This window comes from Schistocerca cancellata, chromosome 2 (genome assembly GCF_023864275.1).
Source record: "Schistocerca cancellata isolate TAMUIC-IGC-003103 chromosome 2, iqSchCanc2.1, whole genome shotgun sequence".
In the NCBI taxonomy this organism is placed as follows: Eukaryota; Metazoa; Arthropoda; class Insecta; order Orthoptera; family Acrididae; genus Schistocerca; species Schistocerca cancellata.
The window spans coordinates 247,172,600-247,193,498 of record NC_064627.1 but is presented as its reverse complement, the minus strand read 5'-3'; the positions used below and the strand labels follow the sequence as shown (position 1 = coordinate 247,193,498).

At 42.2% G+C, this 20,899-nt stretch overlaps 1 protein-coding gene across 3 annotated transcripts in view; it reads right to left on the bottom strand.

The window, feature by feature from the left end:
• The window catches only part of LOC126161579 (lactosylceramide 4-alpha-galactosyltransferase-like), a 441,277-nt gene that overhangs the window by 287,697 nt on the left and 132,681 nt on the right, over positions 1-20,899 (bottom strand). The window contains exon 1 of one of the 3 annotated variants that reach the window (XM_049917520.1): positions 10,121-10,211. The exons of the other annotated variants lie outside the window; for them this stretch is intronic. Within the exon in view, the coding sequence (XP_049773477.1) occupies positions 10,121-10,135 (15 nt within the window). The 5' untranslated portion in view covers positions 10,136-10,211. Of the gene's footprint in view, positions 1-10,120; positions 10,212-20,899 lie in introns of those variants that run through there. 3 annotated transcript variants of the gene reach the window in all.

The following is a 20,899-nucleotide window of genomic DNA, read 5'->3' as shown; positions in this document are numbered from 1 at the left end:
ATACTTGTCTTAGATTCGAGACAAATTAATACTATCATCATTCCTGAAACAGACAGGCCGCAAACGATGGAAGAACTTCTTCAAAATTTTAATGGGGTAAAAGTGTTGTCTTCCATTGATCTCAGATCCAGCTTTTACCAGATCAAACTTCATCCAGAATGTAGAAAATACACAGCTTTCCTTTGTTTCGGCGTTTGTTATCAGTTTCGGAAACTTCCTTTTGGTTTGAACATTTCTTCGGCAGCATTCATTCGCGGGCTAAATTCCATATTACCTGAGTTCTTAAAACGTCACATCACCTTATATGTGGACGATATTCTGATAGCAGAAGCCTCATGGGAACAACACAATCGCATCCTCAACAGCGTGTTACATATTTTTGCAGAATCTGGAATTACAGTTAACTTGGAAAAGTCTGAGTTCGGTAGGACAAAGCTGAAGTTTTTGAGACATATTATTTCTTCTGAAGGCATTCAGCCGGATCCTGAAAAGTTAGAAGCAATCAGAGCCATTCCAGTTCCATCCACAAAAAGACAAGTCCGCAGTTTTCTAGGTCTCGTAAATTTTTACTGTCGTTTTCTGAATATGCAAATTCTTGTTACACCAAAACTTTGTTCTCTCACTGGAAAAAATACTGTTTGGAACTGGGACGAACAAGCACAATTGGAATTCAATTCTTTGAAAGAAGCGTTACTTCACGCGCCAATACTAGCTCATCCAGATCTGTCACAAGATTTCTGCCTTAGCACGGATTCTTCTAAAGTCGGTCTTGGTGCCCACTTATATCAAGAAGCCATAGAAAATGACACTACTGTTCAGAAAACCATTGATTTTGCTAGCCGAGTGCTAACAAATGGTTCAAATGGCTCTGAGCACTATGGTACTTAACTTCTGAGGTCACCAGTCCCCTAGAACTTAGAACTACTTAAACATAACTAACCTAAGGACATCACACACATCCATGCCCGAGGCAGGATTCGAACCTGCGACCGTAGCGGTCCCGCGGTTCCAGACTCTATCGCCTAGAACCGCTCGGCCCCCACGGCCGGCTAGTGCTAACCAAATCTGAAAAAAATTATTCCGTTACTGAATTAGAAGCTTTAGCGATCGTTTGGGCACTTAACAAATTCCGTTTCTTTCTTTCTGGCAAGCACGTAAAAGTATACAGTGATCATCGTGCATTACAATTTCTTATGTCTTCAAAATTAAATCATGACAGGTTAAAACGTTGGGCATTGTTTCTGCAAGAATTCCGCTTCAGAATAGTCTACATCCCCGGCAAGGAGAACATTGTTGCGGACGCGCTGTCACGCGCACCAGCTGGGCTTGAGAAAAGTAACACAGAAGGCAACCTTGAGAGAAATTTCAGTATTCTTTACATTCAGAAAGTCGCCTTTGAAAACTTCATCACCACATCATTAAAGGACATTGCTCGTGAACAAGATAAAGATCCGATTTGGAAAGACATCAAAAGTAAATGGCATGAAAAGACACACACTCAGATTCGGCATTATTATCTGGTTAGAAACAACATACTCTTCAAACGCTGCACTGTTGATGACAAGCTATGGGTACTTTGCATTCCAGACGATTTTGTCAATAAGCTCATTTGGTACATTCATTTCAGCTACGCACATTTTGGCCCACGAAAATGTTATCATATTCTTCGAACGACTTGTTATTTTAACAATATGGAAAAGCGAATTCGAAGAGTCTTGTCTATTTGTAAACTTTGACAAAAGGCGAAGCCATCTACTATCTCACATCGTGCTCCATTGTTTCCTATTATTCCTTCTAAATTAAAAGAATTTGCTGCTGTTGATCTCTTGGGACCCCTTGTCAGAACATCGAATGGATTTTCGTACGTTCTAGTCGCTGTTGAACTTACTTCAAAATTTGTTTCTTTCACTCCGTTACGTAAAGCCACTGGACGGTCTGTATCCAACGCCTTTGTTAAAAATTTCTTACGTGAAGTTGGCCACGTTGCTAAAGTCATTTCAGATAACGGACCGCAATTCAGATCTGCTGTTTGGTCACGCATGCTTCGGAATCATAAAATCAAACCTGTTTTTATTTCATTGTACTCACCACATTGTAACCCGTCTGAACGGATTATGAAAGAAATCAATAAGCTTTGCAGACTTTATTGTCACAGAAAGCATCAGCATTGGGACAAATATTTACACTTATTTCAAAATGTGCTGAATGAAATGCCTCATGATTCCACTGCTTTACCACCTACTCTTGTATTAAAGAATGAAGAACCACCGAACAGAATCAGAGACCTTGTACCTTTCCCGTATACACGTAAACTTCGACACAAAGACATAATTGATTTGGCTCTTAAAAATATAAAATCTACAGCATACAAAAGGAGAAAACTACACGGTAAAGCAAATGCAAAGAAATTATATACTGGTCAGAAAGTTCTCATTAAAGCTCATTCATTGTCACATAAGAAGAAACACTTGAGTCACAAATTCTTTCTAGTTTACAATGGACCTTACTGAATCCGACGTATACCACATGATAATTGCGTTGAAGCTGAAACTATGCGTACTAGGAAGAGTAAAGGATTGCACCACATTTCACATGTAAAACCGTTTATTGAAAGATAATCTGCTTTTAACTTAGTCTTTGCCATAAAATTTTTCACTTTACATTACTAGTATGCTTTGTCAGACTTAGAATCTGTTAATATACAACAATGTTTGAAGTTAAATATCCAGTCAAGAACCATGAGAACTTATTTAAACAGAAATTACGAATGCATTGTTACTGAGAACAGACGACACAGTGTTCTTGTGTGTGTACATTCTTGCTTTTAGCTACACGATTACGTAACGACTATAAGACTTACATGCTTAGAACATATACTGGTACTGCTAATGAGATTTTTATGCAACATTTTGGTTTACTTGAAAATACATTCTGGGTTTAAAGTACTTTATGTGAGATACCAGATGACACAGTGATTAATTTATGTAACAGCTACACGATTTTATCATGACGCTACTAATGAGTGACAATTTACAATGTTGCTTTTGCGGTGTTTCTGTTTTATGTCTGCACAGTTTCATGTATTATTCTGGAAAGTAAAACATGTTTTAGTAGTAACTTTAGTGGTATAGCTACAATGAGACAGCCTTTTCCGTGGCACAACAATACGTTACATTATAGTACTTTCTTGATTACAGTCAGGTACGTAATAACTACGATATCTATACGCAAAGATTTTCACTTTCGTTTATGATGAGGTAAGTACATTGACTTCTGCAGAACATAGCTTTCGGAGGACGATAACTACGACACTTCCACAGAGATTATCTTACAACAAGACGCACAGTTTAGCGCTACAGGACACGTATTTGAGTGATATTTGAAGTACAATGATACAAAAGTTTTCCGTGATACATTTCATTCCATTGCTGTAATTTGTAACACCTGAGGGTATAATTACATTAATCCTCAGGGGGGTACACGCTTACTTTGTGTATCATGTGTTTGGCAAGCACAAGGAGCCCTAGCTAATATGGTATTTGCTTATACAACTTTACACATCGGTACCATATTTCTCTAACACATAAATTACATAGCTATCTGATCATTTAACTGAGAGAGACAAACTTTTTTACTACATCAGTGGCACATGTTTACGCAATTACACAGTTGGGTAACTTCACACTTACGAAATTGTATTTTGTCTGTACTGTGTGAACTCTTCATATTTTTTTGGACCCATTGTGATATTATGAGAGCTTTGAATGATAAATTTGGTATGGGATCACGATTTTTAAAGTACGTTTGAGGCAGTTGACACTTTTGACATGAGCAGAGAATTTTTTTAGGTTTTGAAACTATTGGAGGAAGCTACAATGATTTTGAGATTTGACTGAGGTGTTATGATGTTATTATTACGACGACGATGTGTATTATGCTGCTGAGGTATGTTTATGATTAATAGGCTGATGCTATATGAGTTATTTGATTATGCTACACATCTGTTGTGATGAAATATTGAAGAATTGTCGACGAATATGTATATATGTAATAAGGTAAGGAATAATGAGTAGTGGTTAGGGACTCTGGTTTGTGAATAAGGTTGTTGGAAACCAAGAATCGTACTTTAAGAGTTATGAAATGTGTGTATATGCGTAAATGCATCACAATGCCAACGAAAATGTTTTGAACACTGTTATATTCATAGGATTTTGTTTCTACACATTTGCAACGTAAATTCTCGACCAGTGAAATTTTTTTATATGAGACTGCCACTGTAGCGGAAACTGCTGTCATAAATATTTCAGTAAGAAAGGTAAGTGACCTTGATGTAATGCGTTTTGGGCGCCCAGCTGAGAGGTAGTCGTCTGACAAAAGAAAGCCATTAGTGTGTGCGCCTTTCAGAGGCACAGGTGGAGAAAAAAAAGAGACCATTAACCTCGCTATTGACATTCCTTTGTAGAAAGCATCACAAATATGACACGCTCATTACTTGAAAACATATGATTACTCGTACTTTGTGCTAATTACTGAAATGCTTATGAATTGATGGGAAATATTCGTACATCTGCACACCTGATTATGACAAGTGTCTTTCTATGAGAGTTGAGAGCTACTGACTTACGAAATGCCACATAGCTATTGAATGATGTTTTTATGTTTTGGTTTGTGTAATTGCTTATTTCATTTGATACCTGTTTTCCAGCTGTGTTGCAGCATTGGTTTTATAAAATAAACTTAAATGCATCTGCTAATGTGAACACTTTCTGTCAACAGATTTATTAAATAATTATTTTCTGATCCACATTCTTCAAAAAAGGAGCTCTTGGAATGGAGAGAACAATAAGAAGGGACTAATAACAGTAACTGCATCTATAATTTTCTTTTCAAGTACTTGGTAATTTTTTGTAGAATAATTTGTGGTGCACCACTTTAATTACATAGACATTAAGATGTGAATATACATTTCCCTTGTCTGCATTATTGTTTTTACTGTAATATTTTTCTGCTTGAGCTATGTCATGTTTAGGTATAAGTTACTGCTGTTTGCCAGGCATAGTGTTACTGAATTTGACTTTGTATTACTCTTCTAAGCTAGTTTTACTACTGATTTATTTTTCTTGTTTGCTGCACAGTGCCTTATATTAGTTGTAGTAGTGCAATTGCTTTGCCTATTTAAAATTTTTGTCCTTGATGTTTGTGTTAATTGTTTTGTGCTGCTGCATTGCCTCGTCCCTTAGTTTAGCATCTGAGCTCAGTAGATTTAAGTTAGCTTAAGATGGGGTAGCCTAAAAGAGAATGAGTTGCGATGAATTGGAAGAAATGCTTTGCGAAGCTATAAGAAAATGGGTTGGCCAAAAAAGTAGTGTACAGTGGAGAAAAACTATTTTTAAAAGAGGATATGAACAGAATACAGAAAGCATGCTTGGATAGGATTTTTTTGGTGGAAAGAAATGTTGAAATAAGAAAAAAAAGATCTATGGAATGAAGTTTTGGGTTGGACTGCAGTACCAAATGTTGCACTGAAAACAAACCCTGGCCTTTCCTTTTGTATTATTCCGCTATATGTTTGTGTACCCTTGTGTATTTATGTTTTTCCTGTATTTATATGTTTATCTGATAAGACTTATGTTGTAGAATTTTTCTAATACTCAGCTACATGAACTATGATGAGGAATACTGTTATCCTCGAATATAATTGGCATTAATAATATGTTATTTACCTTGTAAAGATGTTTAGACATTATTTATTCGGTTTTGTTTTAATGCTCATGTGTAAAGTTGATGTTTCAAAAGTTATTCTGATCTTTTATGTATTTACTTATGTCATAATTCCTATAACACTGATGTATATGTTTATTTCTATTCTGTTGTAAAGCCTGTACTACAAATGTTATCTGTATTGTTATGTTCTTTAATGATGTATTTTGTACCTTTGTAATTGTATTCTTATGTTATAAAATTGTAATTGATACCAGTTCATCATATTATTAACTTGTTAGTTACATTTCACTGCACACTTTTCTGTTGGTCATAGTATATGGACAATATGTGAGAAGTAGGGACTGTTGGTGTTTGCACGTGTGTTAATAATTCAGCAAGGGACTGGATAACAGCATTGCTGGTTCTAAGGACATTTCAAAAAAAAAAATTGTGAGTGCACAAGTGGTGGTTTATGGACTTGCTATATTATCCACAAGACTCTTCAATGGTGATTGTGCACCTGCACAGTCGCAACAGATGGTTGCTAGCCTTCTCTACAAGGACTACAGTGGGTCTGCATCTTTGATGGCCCACCAATATCATTATTTCTACAAGGACCGCAGTTGGTCTGCACCTCTGGTGGCCCATCAGTACCGTAATCTCTACCAGGACTACAGTGGTCTGCTCTGTGATGACCTACCTACCAAACTTCTTCAAAACGTCGAATGACTCTGCTGTGGGTTTGCTGTGTTGTGGCCCATTACCTGTCAGCATGTCAAGAGTCAGCACTGTCTTTCCGTTGGAAGGACAACACTACTTGTTCAAGACTGCATGGAAATCCACTACTTCTGTGTGCATTTTCTTTTACTGCTCGGACTTTGGAAAAAAAAACCACTGAAACTTTACTGTGATGAACAATCTTGACTGTCTTTATGGACTGTGAGAAAATTTTAGCTTTTGACCAACATTGTATCAATAAGTGTGTGCATTTGATATCTTTGTTATTGTAATTATGAAAAATTTTATCAAATCATTATTGGCCACTGCCCAAAAATTTTTTTGTGGGGAGCATGGGGGCTATGTAAGTAGGCTATTTATGTTTTCTTATTGGCAACGTTACGTAGCGCTCTGTGTGCTAGTTTGCACTGTTGTCTGCCATTGTAGTGTTGGACAGCGGCAGCTGGATGTGAACAGCGCGTAGCGTTGCGCAGTTGGAGGTGAGCCGCCAGCAGTGGTGGATGTGGGGAGAGAGATGGCGGAGTTTTGTAATTTGTCATGAACTGCTATATATATTATGACTATTAAGGTAAATACATTGTTTGTTCTCTATTAATATCTTTCATTTGCTAACTATCCCTATCAGTAGTTAGTGCCTTCCGTAGTTTGAATCTTTTATTTAGCTGGCAGTAGTGGCGCTCGCTGTATTGCAGTAGTTCGAGTAATGAAGATTTTTGTGAGGTAAGTGATTTCTGAAAGGTATAGTTCAATGTTACTCAGGGCCATTCTTTTGCAGGGATCTTTGATAGTCAGATTGCGTTGCGCTAAAAATATTGTGTGTCAGTTTAAGCACAGTCTTGTATAAATTGTTCTAAGGGGACGTTTCAAGGTGGTAGGGGTAAAATACAGGGAGCGAAAGGCTATTTACAATTTGTACAGAAACCAGTTGGCAGTTATAAGAGTCGAGGGACATGAAAGGGAAGCAGTGGTTGGGAAGGGAGTAAGACAGGGTTGTAGCCTCTCCCTGATGTTATTCAATCTGTATATTGAGCAAGCAGTAAAGGAAACAAAAGAAAAATTCGGAGTAGGTATTAAAATCCATGGAGAAGAAATTAAAACTTTGAGGTTTGCCGATGACATTGTAATTCTGTCAGAGACAGCAAAGGACTTGGAAGAGCAGTTGAATGGAATGGACAGTGTCTTGAAAGGAGGATATAAGATGAACATCAACAAAACCAAAACGAGGATAATCGAATGTAGTCGAATTAAGTCGGGTGATGCTGAGGGAATTAGATTAGGAAATGAGACACTTAAAGTAGTAAAGGAGTTTTGCTATTTTGGGAGCAAAATAACTGATGATGGTCGAAGTAGAGAGGATATAAAATGTAGACTGGCAATGGCAAGGAAAGCGTTTCTGAAGAAGAGAAATTTGTTAACATCGAGTATAGAGTTAAGTGTCAGGAAGTCGTTTCTGAAAGTATTTGTATGGAGTGTAGCCATGTATGGAAGTGAAACATGGACGATAAATAGTTTGGACAAAAAGAGAATAGAAGCTTTCGAAATGTGGTGCTACAGAAGAATGCTGAAGATTAGTTGGTTAGATCACAGAACGAATGAGGAAGTATTGAACAGGATTGGGGAGAAGTTTGTACCACAACTTGACCAGGAGAAGGGATCGGTTGGTAGGACATGTTCTGAGGCATCAAGGGATCACCAATTTAGTATTGGAGGGCAGCGTGGAGGGTAAAAATCGTAGAGGGAGACCAAGAGATGAATACACTAAGCAGATTCAGAAGGATGTAGGTTGCAGTAGGTACTGGGAGATGAAACAGCTTGCACAGGATAGAGTAGCATGGAGAGTTGCATCAAACCAGTCTCAGGACTGAAGACCACAACAAGAACAACATAATTACTGCACAGCGGTACATCAATAAGAATTGTAATAGTGCAGAGAAGAATCCACAGATTACAATTATTAGCAAGATGGAGCTCCTCCACATAGGCGTATGAATGTTTGTGCATTTTTAAATCAACACCTCCAAGCCACTGGGTTGGTCCTATGGGACACGACGACGCTGCTCTTGGATATCTACCTTACATGTATGGTTTTGTTTTTAAGAGTTGCGCGAATAAACACAACTACTTGATATTTGCGGGGTGCTAGACCATTTATCCATTAGCCAATTTCCAAGTGTTACGGCAGTGCGACATAGTCTGCAACATATATCCTGTAGAGTCGTGGCTGTTGAATATTGGCTTGTATCGTCTGCATATTGTACTAAAATTTTGGTAGAAAAGCTTTCATCTTAGATGTGTAAACAGAGTATAATATTGGACTGAGGCGCGTTCATTAATAGAGGCCATATCACCGCTCAATCGAACGTATGCCATTCTGAGTGTAGCAGCCACTGGATACCTGTAATAGACGTAGGGCCTACCTGGAATTCTAGATTAAAATGTTAGCCGTAATATTCCATGCGTCTCCTACGACCCATTTCCTTTTCTGAAGCCACTTCGACTGCTAGGTAGTCAGTAGATGGTGTTTTAAGAATCTGTTCCACTGTTTTAATAATGCTGGAGCTTAGGGAAATTGGCCATACAGAACAGGTGTCTCGGGGATCTCCTGTGCTGCGGAATGAACACAACGATTTGTGTGGTCCATATTGAGAGAGGTACCATAGCATAGGATACAGTAACGGATGTAGCGTCTGAGGGCAAATGAGTAGTCATAGGGTGTCAAGTGTTGTCAATCCTGAGAGCGGAGTTAGCGGTTTGCTTGACTGCCAATTTTAGTTGCTTCATACTAATGGAGGTGCATAGAAAGTGAACCTCGAATGTGACAGCAAATATGGGTTGAAAGATGATGCAGTAATTCTAACCACAAAGCTACTTGTCTCCGATGTTCGGAGCATATTTCATTTTACTAAACTTTAACTTGCTGCAATACGAGGTGTGATTGGAAGTGATATGTGTGTTACTGGATCTACGAGTACAGTCTTGTTCCGTGCATATCCCTTCAACATGTTACCCAAGTAATTCCGCTGTGTGCTACTAGAGTAAAGTCAGTTTTGTGTTACTTTTCAATAATGTCATGTTTGCTTAAATACTATGCTGTGATACGTTTTTGAGCAGAGGAAATGGATTACTGAAAAAATATAGGGTGCTGTGAAGTGTCCGTCGTAAAGGTTCAAATGGCCCTGAGCACTATGGAACTTAACAGCTGAGGTCATCAGCCCCCCAGAACTTAGAACTACCTGAACCTAACTAACCTAAAGACATCACACACATCCATGCTCGAGGCAGGATTCGAACCTGCGACCGTAGCGGTCGCGCGGTTCCAGACTGTAGCGCCTAGAAACTCTCGGCCACTTCGGCCGGCCCGTCGTAAAGAACAGAGTTACAAGACAGGTAAATATGCTGGTTTGTCTTTATGCCTATCACTGCCGTCCTGTCGGATTACGAGTGGGATGAAAAGTGTACAGCTAATGCTGTGTCACAGCCGAGATAAACTGGTAGGCCCTAATGCCAAACGGTATGACACTATGTCACGTGAAGTCCTATTAACGCGACTTCCACACGTAAGATTTTATCGGGTAGGTGAAGCATGCAGATAGCTGGGGTCAAGAATGCGCATTTTCTGTCGCGTGTGTGCGACCGGGACAATAGTTATCGTTTACTGAAACGTATTTACCGAACTTACCTTTTTTGATGACATGTTCGCCTGCAGGAAAGACCTAGGTGAGCAGAGTAAGCTAAACGACTTCGGCGTCGCTGAGTGACAGTACAAAGCTCTATCGGCGGAAGCCATCCGTTCTCGAGACGCGTGATGTCATCCTTCTGAGATAGGTACTAAAGAAGCACAATTGTCAAGGACGAAATCTGCGTAACAAGGCAGCAGGGACAGGTAGAGTTGCTATATCTGTTGCGCGCACTCCCAATCATTCGGGATTCCGGTTTCACGAACGAGGTCGCCGCGGAGCAGATGGCGTGCGCTTTGAAATAAACAGTGGGCCGCGCGCACGCGAACAGTGAAAGGTGGCACACTGAGGAGGATGGCACACGCGACCGCTTCCTTCACTGTCGCAAGTGGGAGGGGCCTTCCGTCAGCTTGCACCTCAGCGGAACTGAGACGATGATTGGTTACAATGGCCCTGAGAAATTAAACGATATTTTACGAGTCAGAAACGGAACAATTACTTTCACACATTATGCCAGCTTTTCGTAATATCCCCCAGAGGGTCAGTTTATTTTTCTCATCGTTTTGGCGGTTGCATGTACAGGGCTATTACAAATGATTGAAGCGATTTCATAAATTCACTAGCTCCATTCATTGACATATGGTCACGACACACTACAGATATGTAGAAAAACTCATAAAGTTTTGTTCGGCTGAAGCCGCACTTCAGGTTTCTGCCGCCAGAGCGCTCGAGAGCGCAGTGAGACGAAATCGCGACAGGAGGCGAGAAAGCGTATGTCGTGCTTGAAACGCACTCACATCAGTCAGTCATAACAGTGCAACGACACTTCAGGACGAAGTTCAACAAAGATCCACCAACTGCTAACTGCATTCGGTGATGGTATGCGCAGTTCAAAGCTTCTGGATTCCTCTGTAAGGGGAAATCAACGGGTTGGCCTGCAGTGAGCGAAGAAACGGTTGAACGCGTGCGGGTAAGTTTCACGCGTAGCCCGCGGAAGTCGACGTAAGCAAGCAGGGAGCTAAACGTACCACAGCCGACGGTTTGGAAAATCTTACGGAAAAGGCTAAAGCAGAAGCCTTACCGTTTACAATTGCTACAAGCCCTGACACCCGATGACAAAGTCAAACGCTTTGAATTTTCGGCGCGGTTGCAACAGCTCATGGAAGAGGATGCGTTCAGTGCGAAACTTGTTTTCAGTGATGAAGCAACATTTTTTCTTAATGGTGAAGTGAACAAACACAATGTGCGAATCTGGGCGGTAGAGAATCCTCACGCATTCGTGCAGCAAATTCGCAATTCACCAAAAGTTAACGTGTTTTGTGCAATCTCACGGTTTAAAGTTTACGGCCCCTTTTTCTTCTGCGAAAAAAACGTTACAGGACACGTGTATCTGGACATGCTGGAAAATTGGCTCATGCCACAACTGGAGACCGACAGCGCCGACTTCATCTTTCAACAGGATGGTGCTCCACCGCACTTCCATCATGATGTTCGGCATTTCTTAAACAGGAGATTGGAAAACCGATGGATCGGTCGTGGTAAAGATCACGATCAGCAATTCGTGTCATGGCCTCCACGCTCTCCCGACTTAACCCCATGCGATTTCTTTCTGTGGGGTTATGTGAAAGATTCAGTGCTTAAACCTCCTCTACCAAGAAACGTGCCAGAACTGCGAGCTCGCATCAACGATGCTTTCGAACTCATTGATGGGGCCATGCTGCGCCGAGTGTGGGAGGAACTTGTTTATCGGCTTGATGTCTGCCGAATCACTAAAGGGGCACATATCGAACATTTGTGAATGCCTAAAAAAACCACTATCTGAGCTCCCCTTCCGTGTGGCACCACCAAAGAATGATTGTCGTAAATCTCAAAAATGGCTCCAAGCACTATGGGACTTAACATCTGAGGTCATCAGTCTCCTAGACTTAGAACTACTTAACACTAACTAATCTGAGGACATCACACATCCATGCCCGAGGCAGGATTCGAACCTGCGACGCGACCGTAGCAGTCCCACGGTTCCAGACTGAAGCGCCTAGAACCGCTCAGCTACCACGGCCGGCGTCGTAAATCTCCATATCAGCGATTTGTCGTTGTGGCGTTTTCGCGAGATGAACATGGTAGGAAACCGTACGTTGTATCTATTACCGACCTCACGTCCCTCTTTAGATCTTCTGCTATAAACTGTTCAAAGGAATTACGGGAACACTTGTATCGGCGTCCGGTATGTTAAATCTATTTTGATACAGGCGAAACCTGTGGTCTTATTGCTTGGCTTGAGATTTTCGCTTTCAACGTGGGCAACAATTAAACTCATTCGCCAGCTATTGGCTGCGCTATGCCGTAAGTGCCAGATGAACACTCAGGAGGAAGTGAGTACCGGTGCCCCAGTGTTTTCTAGTCTGGCACGCAGATATCAGTTGTCATTTGTTGACGTTGTATTCAACCAAGTAGATGCAGGGAAAGTTGCAAGGGGGTCTAATTATAAACGGATGGCCTTTCGGTGGCGTTGCTTCAGATGCCAAGAGTCTCTCCATGTCTCATCCACAGATTGTGGACACACTGTAGGGAGACAGGGCAGGTTAGACAAGGTCGCCGACGCATTGCATCCCCACGTGACGACCGATATCTGGCCATGTCTGCCTTACAGCATCGTATGGATACCGCCAGTGCACTTGCAATGTAAGTAGGCTGTTTAGATTTTTATATTGGTAACGACACGTAGCGCTCTGTATGAAAATCACTGGCTGTGTTGTGTGCAGTCTGTGGCTGGTTGGCATTGTTGTAATATTCGCTATTGTAGTGTTGGGCAGTTGGATGCGAACAGCGCATAGCGTTGCGCATTTGGAGGTGAGCCGCCAGCAGTGGTGGATGTGGGGAGAGAGATGGCGGAGTTTTGAGAGCGGATGATCTGGACGTGTGTCCATCAGAGACAGCAAATTTGTAAGACTCGATCTCATGAACATATATATATGTATATATACACTCCTGGAAATTGAAATAAGAACACCGTGAATTCATTGTCTCAGGAAGGGGAAACTTTATTGACACATTCCTGGGGTCAGATACATCACATGATCACACTGACAGAACCACAGGCACATAGACACAGGCAACAGAGCATGCACAATGTCGGCACTAGTACAGTGTATATCCACCTTTCGCAGCAATGCAGGCTGCTATTCTCCCATGGAGACGATCGTAGAGATGCTGGATGTAGTCCTGTGGAACGGCTTGCCATGCCATTTCCACCTGGCGCCTCAGTTGGACCAGCGTTCGTGCTGGACGTGCAGACCGCGTGAGACGACGCTTCATCCAGTCCCAAACATGCTCAATGGGGGACAGATCCGGAGATCTTGCTGGCCAGGGTAGTTGACTTACACCTTCTAGAGCACGTTGGGTGGCACGGGATACATGCGGACGTGCATTGTCCTGTTGGAACAGCAAGTTCCCTTGCCGGTCTAGGAATGGTAGAACGATGGGTTCGATGACGGTTTGGATGTACCGTGCACTATTCAGTGTCCCCTCGACGATCACCAGTGGTGTACGGCCAGTGTAGGAGATCGCTCCCCACACCATGATGCCGGGTGTTGGCCCTGTGTGCCTCGGTCGTATGCAGTCCTGATTGTGGCGCTCGCCTGCACGGCGCCAAACACGCATACGACCATCATTGGCACCAAGGCAGAAGCGACTCTCATCGCTGAAGACGACACGTCTCCATTCGTCCCTCCATTCACGCCTGTCGCGACACCACTGGAGGCGGGCTGCACGATGTTGGGGCGTGAGCGGAAGACGGCCTAACGGTGTGCGGGACCGTAGCCCAGCTTCAAGGAGACGGTTGCGAATGGTCCTCGCCGATACCCCAGGAGCAACAGTGTCCCTAATTTGCTGGGAAGTGGCGGTGCGGTCCCCTACGGCACTGCGTAGGACCCTACGGTCTTGGCGTGCATTCGTGCGTCGCTGCGGTCCGGTCCCAGGTCGACGGGCACGTGCACCTTCCGCCGACCACTGGCGACAACATCGATGTACTGTGGAGACCTCACGCCCCACGTGTTGAGCAATTCGGCGGTACGTCCAGCCGGCCTCCCGCATGCCCACTATACGCCCTCGCTCAAAGTCCGTCAACTGCACATACGGTTCACGTCCACGCTGTCGCGGCATGCTACCAGTGTTAAAGACTGCGATGGAGCTCCGTATGCCACGGCAAACTGGCTGACACTGACGGCGGCGGTGCACAAATGCTGCGCAGCTAGCGCCATTCGACGGCCAACACCGCGGTTCCTGGTGTGTCCGCTGTGCCCTGCGTGTGATCATTGCTTGTACAGCCCTCTCGCAGTGTCCGGAGCAAGTATGGTGGGTCTGACACACCGGTGTCAATGTGTTCTTTTTTCCATTTCCAGGAGTGTATATTCCTCCATTATACGAGGATTGCTAACACTACCGAATATATATTTGATATAACTACGCATTTAGTTGTGTTTGTAGTGCTACAAGATGAATGAACAAACTAAGAGCTCAGTGGTTGCTAATGGCTGATAGCAACAGACTTTAAAATCTCAAACTGTTTATGAAATGCTGTTATATGTCCAAAGTTAGAAGATGGAGTAATTTTCTATGAGACTGATCTGTGCAGAGACACTAGATTCGACTACATAAGAGCTCATAGAATTACAACACAATGGCGATTTTTTAATGGAGAAAATGTCATGAGATAACTGAGATATGTTTTCGCCTTCAACACCAACCGCAACTATTGCAGCAACGTTGTACACACTTAAGAATATAAAATATTTCTCATGTATTGCTATTCATAACCAAGGGTCAAGGATGCCCATACAATAGTCTGTAGATGGTGTAAAGAGGCTGTTTAGGTTTTTATGTTGGTAACGCCACGTAGCGCTCTGTATGAAAATCACTGACTGTGCTGTGTGCAGTCTGTGGCTGGTTGGACTCATTGTTGGAATATTCGCTTGTGTAGTGTTGGGCAGTTGGATGTGAACAGGACGTAGCGTTGGGCAGTTGGAGGTGAGCCGCCAGCAGTGGTAGATGTGGAGAGAGAGATGCCCGTGTTTTGAGAGGTTAGTATTAGCGGACGATCTGGACGTGTGTCCGCCAGAAAAAGGAAGTTTGTATAGATGGTTGCCATGAATTGATAGATACATATGACGACTTTTGAACATTATTAAGGTAAACACATTGTTTGTTCTCTATCAAAATCTTTTATTTGCTAACTATGCCTATCAGTAGTTAGTGCCTTCAGTAGTTAGAATCTTTTATTTAGCTCGCAGTATTGCCGCTTGCTGTATTGCAGTAGTTCGAGTAACGAAGATTTTTGTGAGGTAAGTGATTCATGAAAGGTATAGGTTATTGTTAGTCAGAACCATTCTTTTGTAGGGATTTTTGAAAGATTGCGTTGCGCTAAAAATTATTGTGTGTCAGTTTACTGACGATCTGAATAAGTAAAGAGACAAATGTCTTTGCACGTTCAGTTTTGCTTAGCTGTTTGAAAGTCAAATAACGCAAGGGGTTTCAATTTTTCTAAGGGGACGTTTCAGCAAGACGATCTCAGATGGGCCACTGGAGCCGCTATGTCCGATCAGACTGTAATGAACAGGTTACGAGAAAGGACCATACGAGCCAGATATCTTGTTCGAGTATTCTGTTTGACATGACAATATTTTGCAGCTCGCCTTCAGTTCTGCCGTTCCCATGTCAACTGGCAACTACGTCACTGGCCACACTTGTTATTCACAGACGAAATGTGATGGCCGTTTTCGTACGTGGAGACCCATGGTGAGTGATACCTGCCAACTGTCCAGGAATTCGACAGGTTTCCAAGGCTATTTGATGTTGTGGAGAGGATTCAGCGCTAACAGCCATACGGATCTTCTTGTTCATGGTCGCATTACCGCCAGACAGTACACAGAACAGAACCTGTTGGACCATATGGTGGCTGCTGAATACGGAGGTGGCCCTGAATTCTTTCTAACGTAAGGGCCCATGTGTCGGGCGTCAGCTAAGCTTGTACATTGAAGCAATGGAATGGCCGACGGTGAGTCCCTAGTTAAACCCCATCTTGCATGTGCGGGATGTGCGTGGCAGGCGTGTTCGTGATCGTCCTGTTCCACTCTCCAAGAACTCTCATGGGCTCATTGAAGAGTGGGAACAGATAGCACAGGATGACCTCCATAGAGTTATACGGAGCATGCCACTAGCCTTGGGCAGTGATAAATGCTCACGCTGGATCTCTCAAAGTATGAAGAAAAGCATCTAGGAGGACGGGATGAATTATTTTCAGTTATTGTTACGAAAACAATAGAGAATCCAATGTTTTGATGCATACGTAATGTGTGACAGATAATGGTATAATCTGGAAACATATTCAGTTCGCAGTTATTGCTCAATGAAGTATGACAGACGCCCAAAATCATTTTCCACTAATTTTTTTGATCAGCGCAGTTTTCAGAGTTGTCAGTTGTAATCTAAAAGCTAGAATGATATCTGCGGTTATATTAAATAGTTAGCCAGAAGTACTTTGAATTGAAGTCTAACAAGACAAAAAAATTTAAATAATGACACTTCAAGTCAGCACTTACACTCATCACTGACTCTGCAAAACTATTTTTTATGCACCATGGACCTTGCCGTTGGTGGTGAGGCTTATGTGCCTCAGCGATACAGGTAGCCGTATTGTAGGTGAAAACATGACGGAGGGGTATCTGTTGAGAGGCCAGACAAATGAGCGGTTCCTGAAGAGGTGCAGCAGCCTTTTCAGTAGTTTCAGGGGCAACAGTCTGGATGCTTGACTAATCGTAACATCAGCAAAAACGGCGTTGCTGCACTGGTACTGTGAACGGATGAAAGCAAGGGGAAACTACAGTCGTAATTTTTCCCGAGGGCATGTACTTTTACTGTATGGTTAAATAATGATGGCGTCCTCTTGGGTAAAATATTCCGGAGGTAAAATAGCCCCTTTAGGATCTCCGGGTGCGGACTGCTCAGGAGGACGTCATTATCAGGAGAAACAAAACTGTCGTTCTATGGACTGGAGCGTGGAATGTCAGATCCCTTAATCGGGTGGTGGGTTAGAAAATTTAAGAAGGGAAATGGATAGGTTAAAGTTAGATGTAGTGGGAATTAGTGAAGTTCGGTGGCAGGAGGAACAAGGCTTCTGTCCAGGTGAATACAGAGTTATAAATACAAAATCAAATAGGGGTAATGGAAGAGTAAGTTTAACAATGAATTTAAAAAAATAGGAGCGCGAGTAAGAGACTATGAACGGCACAGTGAACGCATTACTGTAGCCAAGATAGACACGAAGCCCACACCTACCACAGTGGTACAAGTTTATATGCTAACTAGCTCCGCAGATGACTAAGAGATTGAAGAAATGTATGATGAAATAAAAGAAATTACTCGGGTAGTTAAGGGAGACGAAAATTTAATTGTCATGGGGGACTGGAATTAGATAGTCGAAAAGGAAGCGAAGCAAAAGTAGTAGATGAATATGGAAGGGATAAGGAATGAAAGAGGAAGCCGCCTTGTAGAATTTTGCACAGAGCATAACTTAATCATAGCTAACACTTGGTTTAAGAGTCATGAAAGAAGGTTATATACGTGGAAGAGGCATGGAGACACTAGAACGTTTTAGATAGATTATAGAATGGTAAGACAGAGATTTAGAAACCAGGTTTTAAATTGTAAGGCCTTTCCAGGGGTAGATGTGGATTCTGACCACAATCGATTGGTTATGAACTGTTAAAAAACTAAAGAAACTGCAAAAAGGTGGGAATTTAAGGAGATGGGATCAGATAATCTCAAAAGACCAGAGGTTGTAGAGAGTCACAGAGAGAGCATTTGGGAATGATTGATACGAATGGGGGAAAGATATACAGTAGAAGAAGAATGGGTAGCTTTGAGAGATGAAATAGTGAAGGCAGCAGAGGATCAAGTAGGTAGAAAAACAAGGGCTAGTAGAAGTCTTGGGTAACACAAGATATATTGAATTTAATTGATGAAAGGAGAAAATATAAAAATGCAGTAAATGAAGCAGACAAAAAGGAATACAACCGTCTCAAAAATGAGATCGACAGGAAGTGCAAAATGGCTAAGCAGGGATGGCTAGAGGACAAATGTAAGGATTTAGAGGCTTATCTCACTAGGGGTAAGATAGATACTGCCTACAGGAAAATTAAAGAGACCTTTGGAGAAAAGAGAACCACTTGTATGAATATCAAGGGCTTAGATGGAAAACCAGTTTAAGCAAAGAAGGGAAGGCAGAAAGGTGGAAGGACTATTAGTTAACATCGAGTATAGATTTAAGAGTCAGGAACCCTTCTCTGAAAGTATTTGTGTGAAGTGTAGCCATGTATAGAAGTGAAACGTGGACGATACATAGTTTAGACAAGAAGAGAATAGAAGCTTTCGAAATGCGGTGATACAGAAGAATGCTGTAGGTTTTATGGATAGATAACGTAACTAATGAGGAGGTACTGAATAGAACTGGGGAGAGGAGGAATTTGTGGCACAATTTGACTAGAAGAAGGGATCGGTTGGTTGGACACGTTGTGAAGCATCAAAGGATCTCCAATTTAGTACTGTAGGGCAGCGTGGAGGGTAAAAATCGTGGAGGGAGACCAAGAGGTGAACACACCAAGCAGATTCAGAAGGATGTAGGTTGCAGTAGTTACATGGAGATGAAGAGGCCTGCACTGGATAGAGTAGCATGGAGAGCTGCATCTAACCAGTCTCTGGACTGAAGACCACAACAACAACAACTACAACTACAACAAGCATCGCTCCGGAATATTCCCCATGACAAGTAATGGAGCTCAGTTCAAGCAGCAATTTCGGCAGTTTCGTGTTTCGTCATGCGTGAACAGTTGTTCATCTTAAAGACTTAAGCCACTAAAGCACTGAACGTATTTCATATTCGGCGATCAAAAATTTTCAGTCTGAAGGCCGTAAAGTGCAAACTGGTATCCAGTGAGGCAAAATCGCGTGAGCATTGAGGCAATCATCCTACCAACACACCTGGTTGAAGATAACTGTTTCGTATAACATCGTGTGCTTTTGGGTGAAGTAGTCTGTAAGTAACTGCCTGCTGCACATGCTCGCCCGACTGAAATCATCGACCCTTCAAGGCCATTTCTAAGGGACCGTAGGCGCGATAGTCGCAAGAGAAGAAATCGAGACTATAGGGTGGGTCCTTCATGTCTCGCATTTGTCCGTGCTGGGTGAGGATGACCTGCCAGATAGACCAGCGTCTTGCGTAGAACCGCAACCAGCACGGAACTTCACGCACTATTCCACAACTGTGGTTTTCGACAGACGTGCTGTCTCTTACAAATTGCTCATGTGCTAAGAAAAGAATAGCAGCACCTTGGTCCTGTTTGGACGCATTTGGCAACACGTCGCCATAGGTCACGTTTCCGCATTTATCGCACGCTGGTCGGAAAGACACGAATGCCACATTAATCATTCCATGCAGGTCGGTGCTTATGAACTCGCATCGAAGTCTCGCTACGTGTATATATGCTGCTCCAACGACCTCAAACGGAAATTTTTCGATCCCCCCCTTGCATACAATGTTTTTCTTATTACTCTTTCCTCTGATTTCATTAAATAATAAAGTTCTTCCTATCATACTTCCACTTCTTACTTTCCGTCTGCATTCAACTTACTTTTATCAACAACAGTATTCATTATAACTTTGTTCCACTCAACAAGCTCCCCATCGTAATACACTTTTGCCCTTGACTCTCGACTCCTGCCCACTCACGGCCGATACTCACACGCGCTCAGATCGAAAAACTCGATTTGTCGACACGACAATGCCCAAAGAATGTCCAGTGTTGAACTTGGCCGGCCGATCCATAATGCACCTTTACATGTGAAAGAACCCCCAACACACATTTTCCAGTACTGTTAGCCCCGAGCGCCGAGTATAGATGTGCTTTATCGTGGGAATCGACCACATTACCGAACAACACCGCACGTCCTATTTCGAGCGGCGTTTTGTTTGGCGCCCTTTGCGACGTGGAACATTGCTGGATAGCGCGATCCTTTGAAGAGCGGAAATGGAAAACTTTTTAAGTGCCAAATCTGACATTTGTTAGGGGAATGAAGAAACAATGTATCTCATTTGTACATAACTGATGTGTATTCAAAAAATTGAAGAGGTATTCTGATACCACAGTATTAATGCTGCTCACCGCATGAAGGCTAAATAAGACAAATTACAGAATAAATATTGTATTAGAAACGTTCTAAGTGCCATATCAGGAAACTAACTAGCTCTAATTGTCAGCAATAAAGTTTTTCCAAGTTGATTGTTGTAGAGAAGAAAACAGCAACCAGCCACTGTTAATAATATTTATTGACATACATAGCGCCGTTATCGGTTTCGAACAGTCAGGTTTATCTTCAGATGGCTATTCACGCTTATATTACATTTGTCGTTGTTTACATTAGCTGTTGGCTGTTTTAATAACAACAACTGTAATATAATCGTAAATAGCAGCCCAAAGATGAACCTGTCGGTTCGCAACCGGTGAAGGGGCTATTTGTGTAAATAATTCGCAGTTGCTGGCTGGTTGCTGTTTCCGACTATGCAAAAATCAATTTGTGTTTTGTGCGTAGCCAAGGTCTCAAAAATGTCAGTTTTCGACAACATATAGAAAGGAAGTTTTTGTTCCAAGTTCCATTAATACTGAGGCACTACGTTTTATTTGTGGTAATACAACTGCAAAAATACAGCATTAAGGTTTTAAACAGTAGAA